The sequence below is a fragment of the Camponotus floridanus genome, unplaced genomic scaffold, assembly GCF_003227725.1.
Source record: "Camponotus floridanus strain SB8 unplaced genomic scaffold, Cflo_v7.5 scaffold58, whole genome shotgun sequence".
In the NCBI taxonomy this organism is placed as follows: Eukaryota; Metazoa; Arthropoda; class Insecta; order Hymenoptera; family Formicidae; genus Camponotus; species Camponotus floridanus.
The window spans coordinates 245,229-255,151 of NW_020229747.1; the positions used below are offsets into that span (position 1 = coordinate 245,229).

Genomic DNA, 9,923 nt, shown 5'->3' on the forward strand with positions numbered 1-9,923 from the left:
GTCAAAGGATCTAATTTGCTTGAAAAAATGTCGAAGAGAATCCTGATTTAAAATTCGAGGTTTCAAATATTTAAATTCGTATGTTTTTTTCAGAAGTATCCATAATTTGCAGAATCCTTGTACAGTAGAGATCCAATTTTTCAAAATAGCTGAATCATTTAAATGATTCTTGTCCGTTGTGCCAACAAACCGCATTCTTCGTAGTCTTTTTATTGCTCTCTTCCAAAATGGAAAATGTAGACTGTTGTGCGAAACGGCGACTCTTAATGGTTTCTCCGGTTTCAACGTGTGTCCGTTTACAGAATCGAATAATCGGTCAAAAAAGAGTATTATCTCTGCGGTATCGCATCCTTTTTTCGTAGGCATTTTTAACGGTCCGCAAATTGTATTCACGTGTCCTGCACAAAATGAGAATATTACAATTATTAATCATTTATACCTTGTGTGTTTAATGGATGTAAATGTTTTTTTTTCTTCAACATATCTTTTTGTTAAATTTATATAAATATACCTTCCAGTTTAGTATGATGATGTATGAATGCGCCCATTGTCATACTTAAAACTTGTATAGCATTTGTATTTTTAACTTTTTTTTTCTTCACTTTACTTTTTATTATATGCTCCGCGGTAATTTTCGGCATTAATCGATACGTGCTATGAGTCAAGTCCATATGATAAGCTTGTTCAATAATCTCCCATGAAGCAAATTTTCCTTTTTCTCCTTCCACACGATCGAATTCAAGATCATTATTTAATAAATTATTACGGATGCTTTTAATAAGATGTGGTGGATCGTACAATGGGATTATATCTTGATTATTTATCGTTATGTAGCCATCTGAAACATAAAAAATATTTAATAAATTATATTTTTTTATAAATTCTTACAATATAAGCAATATAGTCTGCAGACGATAACCATTTGATGAAAAATACACTTACAATATAATTGTCCTCGTTTTGATTTTAGTCTTGCCGAATCTAATTTCAATTTATTTATAGCCATCATGTTCCTTTTTTCATCATTACATATAAAGGCTACTAGATTTAATCCACTGTCAATTATAATTTTAGCAATATCTTTAATCCATTCTATGAGTTGATTAGTTTTTATGGTACCATCGTAAAAGTAATACGCTAGCGGAAATTTCCATCCATTTTGTATGCCACGCACCATAAAAACTAACACGTGATCGGCAAACCGTGCACTCCTCTGTTTTCCAAAGTCTTCAAAACCAAGAATATGCTTTTTTGTCGCATCATAATCCAAGTGAAGTTGCAATGACATTTCGTCCCACATTAAAAAACACACTTTATCTCTCTTCTTCATTAATCTTACTTGCTTTTTTAAATGTTGATTCACAAATTTAATTGGACCTGGGTGAATGTTAACTTTTTGAAGTAAAGATTGTAATGTGCACATGCTGGGCAAATTGAAAACTTGTGACAGATATTCATAGCTTTTATTGGATTGTTTCATGATAGATAAAGCTGCAATCTTCTCATCTAATGTAAAATTTTTATCCTATAGATAAAATTAGATTAGTTTGTCAAAAGTTTTCATTATGTATCGTGTAATGATACCAGATGTAATTTTTCACTTACATACCTTAGGTGCGTATCTTGTTCCTTTTATTTGCATTTTCAGAAATGTTCGTTCGACAGATGTTAACGAAGACAGCAGCTTTTCTATCGCGGGACTCTTGCTATATTGCTTGGCTTGCCTTATACGCTCACGAAATGATAGCTGTCTCTTTACGACAACTTCTTGCTTCTTTCTCAATATGCAGGATAGTTTATATAACTTCCACATTTTTGGTGTAAACTTGTGAAAGTGCTTCTCTTGCAATACAGTATGCAAGTCCAATAAACTGCATGTTGTATTTTTTGCTAATGGAGATTCCGAAGAATCCTCGAAAGAATTTATCGAATTAATTGTATTTTGCGATACTTGCCCCATAGATTCTTCCTCTTCTATTATCTCTATTATTTCAATTTCTTCCGTATGAACGGTTGCATTTGTATTTGTCGTTTCAGTTTCTCTTATTGTTGCATTTGTCTTGATATTATTATTAGTATTATCTACCTTACTATTGTTGTTGCCGTTATCCGGTAGATATAACGATGGTATAACACCAGGTTTTAATCTTCGTAATCTGTATGTCGCTTCATAATCGCTATCTGCAAAATGTCTATAGCATACAACGCATTTTCTCAATTGTTCATCGGTTAAATCTCGAATATTCTCCGAGTAAATAGCTTTTCTCCATTTATTCATCATAGTTGCATCTTTGGGGAATGTGTGAGAGGGTAGACTCACCCCTGTAGAGCATCCTGAAACGCAGCAATGTCTACCCATAACCTGAAACAATAAAATATATCGTTCCAAACATTTCTTTAACCGAACCTATTCTTATCCTAATGTTTATACCTATTGTAGCTGCTGATAGTGAAACGTATATACTGACTAAACTTGACCTAGCTTGATAAAGCAACAGTTAAACGAAAAAAACGTGGACAAAACACGACATTTGCGCGCTTAGCGGAGACAAGAACCAAAGAGAGATTTCAAGTTTCCATTAGAGCATTAGAGTATATACAAAAGCACTGTATTACCGGCAATATTTCGCCAAACATAATACAAACTTGTTAACCGACACACGTAATATCTCTCTTTTGTTATATTTGATTATATTTATATGATATTTGCAAATTATTTTTAATTAGCTATTATTACAACATACATTTTATCTTTTCCTATCTTTATTTTACATGCTATCTTAAAAGATATATTTTAATTGTTTAATGTCCGATCAAGATGTATGATTGAAAATTAAGTCTCTATTAAATAAAATTAAAATTTTCCCGCTAAACAAAATTTAAATCTCCGATAAATAAAAGTGTCTCTACATGGCACAATTCTGAATCTACGCAATGGTACCGGTATACTTTTCTGCGCAGACGCTCGACGCTTTGATGCTGCCATCTAGAGGGACCTTAAGGGTACGTTCCGGCAGACGCTTTGAATGTTTTCAAGCGTTTGATTGACCAATCAGATTTAAAAAATTTTTTTACTCCTTTTATTCCGATTGGTCAATCAAACGCTTCAAAGCATCCAGAGCGTCTTCTCGACCGCAGTCAGAGTAGCGTTTAAATGGCCAATCGGAGAAAGAGCAAAGATTTCTTTGTCCTGATTGGTCAATTTAACGTTACTTTATCCTATGGGTGACACCCGATATTCATCACCACGTCGCTAATTGGTCAATTCAAAATAAGACTCTCTGATTGGTCAATCGTTGCTGGTTACCCTAGGCACAGGTCAGGATATAATTGGCTGTGGTCAGACGAGCACTCCTACAAAGAGAATTTTCAAACGTATCCTAAAGGTGCAATTTCATTGACGCTAGAAACCAGCGGCAAATTAAAATCACTAGACTTTCTCTAGATTTGGCGTCAATAAAATAAAGTTCAAACAGTTTCAACTTTTTCAGTGTATAAAGCGGCCTTTTCATTGACGCTACTTTTTAGCGTCAATGAAATTGCACCTTAACAGTTGGCAGCCCTACAAGATAGGCTGTGCAGCACTGCGCGTATATAAAATAAATTTGAAATCGCTTCTAGCCTAACCATCTTCACGCGATCGACTTTATTTGAATTGCACGGCATCGCATCGAATTATGATGCGGCGTCGATTTGTTCGAACGTAATTCGGGACATCGCGATGCTGTATAAGCGTCGAATGAGCACGAATTGTCACGCAAATATGATAAATCACATCTACTCACCGTTCACCGACTGTTCCACAGGCCGCTCCACTCGCTCGCCTCGGGACGTCCCATTCCGATCTTGATGCACACGATATCATCAACGCGAACGCGCGACACTTTATTCGGCACTCCTGATATTCGCTCGCATCCGATAATTATCATCAAGGGCGCAAATAACGCGACGCGACTTCGCTCCATCTTCGCGATCGCGCTATCACTGAACTGTGAAAAATAGCTGTCGCGCACTTTCACCGACATATTATGAAAGTCGCGCGATCATCCTTGGACACTTTCGACGCTCTTTCACTCGCGATATTCGTTTAAAAACGGTTAAAAGACGCGAAAAATGCGGACGTACGACGATCCGTGTAACTGCGTATGACTCCGATTCACGCGTCAACATGGCGGCCGTATGACGCGTTTGACGTAGCAGTGACGTAGCTGTGACGTCGCAGCACGCGCCAACATGGCGGCCGAACCAGTGCGCACTGGTTCGGCCGCCATGTTGGCGCGTGCTGCGACGTCACAGCTACGTCATACGCGTCATACGTGACTCGGAGTCATACGCAGTTACACGGATCGTCGTACGTCCGCATTTTTCGCATCTTTTAACCGTTTTTAAACAAATATCGCGAGTGAACGAGCGTCGAGAGTGTCGAAGGATGATCGCGCGACTTTTATAGTGTGTCGATGAAAACGCGCGACAGCGATTTTTGACGATATTCAGTGATGGCGTCATCGCGAAGATGGAGCGAAGTTGCGTCACGTTATTCGCGCCCTTGATGATGATTATCGGATGCGAGCGAGTATCGGGAGTGCCGAATAAAGTGTCGCGCGTTCGCGTTGATGATATCGTGTGAGTTTGTGCGCATAAAGATCGGAATTGGACGTCCCGAGGCGAGCGAGTGGAGCAGCCTGTGGAACAGCCGATAAACAGTGAGTAGATTTGATTTATCACATTTGCGTGACAATTCGTGCTCATTCGACGCTTATACAGCATCGCGATGTCCCGAATTACGTTCGAACAAATCGGCACCACCATCATAATTCGATGCGATGCCGTGCAATTCAAATAAAGTCGATCGCGTGAAGATGGTTAACTAGAAGCGATTTCAAATTTATTTTATATACGCGCAGTGCTGCACAGCCTATCTCGTAGGGCTGCCAATTGTTAAACGATAAATTTTTTCGATCTAACCTAACCTAACCTAAGCTCAGTGCTTTGGATGTCGAATGTAAACATAAGCGTATGCTGCCTGGATTTTATCATGCTTTCAAAAATAATATTTAATTATTTCATTAGTGTATTACATTTTATTACGTAGTATATTAATCGTATTAAATGTGCGACGTACAGTTTTACACATTTTAATGAGAAGCATATAATATAATTGGTTAGGTTAGATTAAATTAAAACAAGCTGCTGTGATTCATTTAACGTAATAGGATTAATTTGACGAATGTGCAGCTATTGAAGTTACATGATATTTGTGAACATATTTTTAAAGTAAACATGAGTGTCTTATCTCATCTTGATTATATGAAATTAAAATATAAAATATTTATGTATTCCATATTAACGTTATTCATTACATCATTACAAGTACTATATTACTTTTCTTATCATCATATTCTCAATCATATTTCATCGATGAAGCTTTTCATATATCGCAGACAATATGATACTGTGTGTGGAATTTTACACAGGTAATACATGGCACAAAAATAATTTGTTCTCAAGTATTGTGCGCATTTCTTCTATTGACAAGTATTTTCTTACAGTGTGTTCCTTATATGTAGAAATATACATTAATCTTTAACCAGCCCTATTTTTAATCGTCTTTAGGGATGCTTTGGCTTTTGATAACGCAAATCCAGCCAATCCATTTCCATTCCCAGTTACTATAAATGAATTGATTCTAGTCTTATGTGCTAAGTTACTGTCATACAAGTTATCATTTTGTTTTCCAAAATCCAGGTTTCAAAACTTTCAAATGTATCTGCAGAAAACAAAGATATTAATTATATATGATTCTAATATTTAGAACTGAAACATCAAAAAAAAAAATTGAAAATAGACATCGTATCACATGATTTTTGTATGTGTGTAATTTAACCATTATAATCCAATAATAGCATAAATATTAACCTTTTCCAATAAGATCTGATTCAATGCTTCTGCCATCCATTGTAAAACTCCTCCAACCACATTCCAATGGCGATAATTTTATTTGCATTGGTCTGGTCTGACTTTGTGGTAATTCCATAAGTTTTTGCTTTCTTTCAAGATTTACAAGCAGTTTCAGCTGTTGAATTAATTCTTTTCCTCTAAACACAGAAGTGTTCAGACCAGGAAATTGTATTGAAATTTTTCCCATGCCAATAATTTGCTCCTTATTTAGGTCTCTCTTTTCACTACTCTTCTTGCTCTACCTCTGCGTCTTCCTGCATTACTGATACTTGTCACATCCTTTCATAATTCATCTTCAGGTCCTATAGAACAAAAGCACAGGGAAATACAAACTATTTTCTACTGTAAATATAAACTATTATCAAAATGCTATATCCATAAAAGTTCTACTTACTATTTGCAAAGAACATAGAGTTTCTCACATTATTTAATAAAGTGACTATTTTTAATAAATGTGAATGATTGACAAGCAATAAATTAAACAATATTAAACAATATATACCTGAAAAAAATTTCAATTTTATTAGAATTAAATTGATAAATTAATTTTGAATAAATATATGTTAATTACATATAATGATTTAGAGACAATGATATATTTCATTTGCGTTACCATTGTTTACAGATTGAACATTTTTATCAAATTATTTACAACTCTACAAATATGTAGCATACGACAAGCCATTTTTAAAATCTATAAAACAAACAACAAAGTTGTTCATAGTTTTCACTCTTTTTTGTCATAGTCTGCTTTTAGGCGATCTTAAAGTCACTAGATTAACAAAGTATCCGGCTTTAGGTTATCCCTAAAAGGACGATGCGTCCTCTATAAACATAAAAATATGAACTGAAGGTGCAATTTCATTGACGCTAAAAAATAGCGTCAACCATTGGTGCAACTACTTACTTCTTTGTTCAACCAATGGTTGACGCTACTTTTTCGCATCAATGAAAAGGCCGCTTAAGAGATTCGAATCTCGGCTCGAAAATAGGTTTGAGTCTCGGCTTTAAATTTTAAATACGATGTAAATGCCAAGAACTAGCATCATATGGAAATATTCACGTATCAATTTGAATTATATATTGCGATCCTTTGGCAACATGATTGACAGGATTTTGAAATTATATTGTTCGCATCTTTTACATGGCGACACATTTTTAAAAAAGATGAAGATATCGCGCAAATATTTTAAATATGTGCAAACGTGCGGCGCTTGTTGTTTGTTATGTTCGAGTGTCGCTTGCCAACGCGTTTCGTGAAATGAAATAATCGATAAAGACACGCGTATGTGCACGGCGCAAAAAGACACAAAATGGTAAATATATTTTTTATATTTTAATTTTATATTCTTATTTTATATTCTTATTTTATATTCTTATTCTTATTTTTATTAATTTTATATTCATTTTTACACAATGTATTATATACACAATGTAGTAAATGCTATGATTTTCATGGAGGAGAATGTTATTGTTGAACTGAAAAAAATTGATATACAATTTATCATTAGAATATTATATAAATATATCTTTGCAATAGATCTTGTCAAGGTCCAAACCAGCTTCATCCGAGGGTGTTCGTAAATCAGCATCACGTAAGGAAATTCCAAAATTGGAAGATTTCCTAGAGAAACGAGATTATATCGGAGCCTTGACATTACTGGAATTTGATAATAGTACCAGTAATAGCTTGGAAACAGATCTATGGATGGGATACTGTGCATTTCATTTAGGTGATTACAAGCGTGCAGCAACAATCTATGAAAACTTGAGGAAAAATGATTATATACCACCAGACGTCCTAACAAATTTGGCATGCTGTTATTTTTATTTGGGCATGTATCCTGAGTCACAAAAGATCTTGGAAGATGCAGCAGACAGCAAATTGAGAACTAGACTGCTGTTTCACTTGGCCCACAAGATGGGCAATGAATCAAAATTAGTGGAATACCATCAAATGTTACAGGATGTTATTGAGGATCAACTCAGTCTAGCATCTATTCATTATTTACAAGCTCATTATCAAGAAGCTATTGATGTATATAAAAGAATTTTGTTGGATAATAGGTAATTGATAATATTTCTCCTCCCTCTCTTCTTTCTTTTTGCTGACAAAAAATTTTTAAAAATATCTTGGCACACTATTTCTTATATCTTTTTATAATCATTTTTTTACTCTGTATCTTTTCATTATTTATGTAAATTTAGAAAAAGTACCGCTAAAAAATGTGACTCCAGAATTGATTCCGAATTGTATTTCCTTACCCAACTGCAGGAAAATTGCAGGTATCTTCCTTTCTCATTCCTCTCATGATCCAAAGATATTTCTATCATATTTCTCACTAAACAAAACATTTAGAATATTAATTTTCATCTTATAAAGCGATATAGCTTTAAGTTGTGTAAATGTTTTATATAAATATATTTTTTTTTTTCAGGGATTATCTAGCCTTAAATGTATATGTAGCTTTATGCTATTACAAGCTAGATTACTACGATGTAGCACAAGAAGTGCTTCAAGTCTACTTGCAAAAGTATCCAGACAGTGCAATCGCGATTAATTTGAAAGCGTGTAATCATTTTCGTTTGTACGATGGAAATGCTGCACAAGCCGAGATGAAACAGCTTATTGAAAAGATATCTAGTTCTTTTAGTTTTGGTCATGATCTTATACGCCATAACACAGTTGTATGTATGTGTAATTTCTTTACGTACGTTTTGCTTTTCCTTTTTCATCTCATTCCTTCATTCTTTATATAGGTATTCAGAGGAGGTGAAAATGCTTTGCAAATTTTACCCAACTTGGTCGATGTTATACCAGAAGCTAGGCTTAATTTAGTGATATATTATTTGAAACAAGACGATGTCAAAGCAGCCTATGATTTGATAAAAGATTTGGAACCTGCTGTTCCACAAGAATATATTTTAAAGGGTATAGTTAATGCTGTTATGGGTCAAGAGACCAATTCTGTAGGTACCATTAGATTTTAATTTGCGTATTAATTACATGACACTAACGTTCATCATTTATCGGAAATTTTTTTAGCGCGACAGTATAAAAACAGCGCAACAATATTTTCAACTAGTGGGTTCCTCGGCATCGGAATGCGACACTATACCCGGCAGACAATGCATGGCCTCTTTCTTCTTCCTTTATCGTCAATTTGAGCGAGTTCGATTATATCTGAATTCTATAAAGACGTACTTTTCCAATCAGGACAATTTTAACTTTAATTACGCCCAAGCACAAACTGGAGCAGGTTACTTCAAAGAAGCAGAAGAAGCTTTCCTGATGATACGTACTGAAAAATATAAAAATGATTATGTTTACATTAGCCTTCTGTCATATTGTTGTAAGTATACATATATATTTGTATAATCTTCGTTAAAGTTTTCTTGCACAAATTATATATGTAATAATAATCTGACAATTATTTGGCTTTATACCAGATATAATGAATAAAAAAGCTGAACTAGCCTGGGAACTGTATTTAAAGATGGACACATCTGCAGAATCTTTCAATCTACTCCAATTGATTGCTAATGCGTGTTACAAGGTAGGTGAATTCTGGTATGCTGCCAAGGCATTTGATATGCTGGAGCGCATGGATCCAAGTCCTGAACATTGGGAAGGAAAACGCGGCGCATGCTGCGGCACTTTTCAATACATCGTTGCGGAAAAATTACCAAAGTATGTGTGATTTACATATATTACAGATTCGTAAAAGATTAGAGGATATCGATTAATTTATAAATCTTGTTGTATAGAGAACTGTTGTCAGACGTGATACAGCTTCTTAAAAATACATCCAATTCCCAAGTGGAACAGATAATACGCGTTATGCGCAAATGGGGAAAGGATAACAGAGTAAACTGTTAGCATCATTGAAGATCACATTATTATCAATTCCGTCCAAAAAAATTCAATCTTTATAAAATAATAATGTTACAAAAGATGTTTATGT

At 34.6% G+C, this 9,923-nt stretch overlaps 1 protein-coding gene across 2 annotated transcripts; it reads left to right on the top strand.

Annotated features, from left to right (window-relative positions):
- The first annotated feature begins 6,952 nt into the window (after positions 1–6,952).
- On the top strand, positions 6,953–9,923 carry LOC105256883 (intraflagellar transport protein 56). Of its 2 annotated transcripts, none has more exons than XM_025412881.1 (7): positions 6,953–7,274; positions 7,499–8,025; positions 8,397–8,650; positions 8,723–8,928; positions 9,005–9,311; positions 9,409–9,649; positions 9,727–9,923. In XM_025412881.1, exons 1-7 carry the CDS (start codon positions 7,272–7,274, stop codon positions 9,836–9,838), a joined length of 1,650 nt encoding a protein of 549 aa, XP_025268666.1. In that variant the 5' UTR covers positions 6,953–7,271; the 3' UTR covers positions 9,839–9,923. The 2 variants fall into 2 exon arrangements, with proteins under 2 accessions (XP_025268666.1, XP_011265450.1); XM_011267148.3 differs by having other exon boundaries at positions 6,954–7,274; positions 8,397–8,646; positions 8,719–8,928.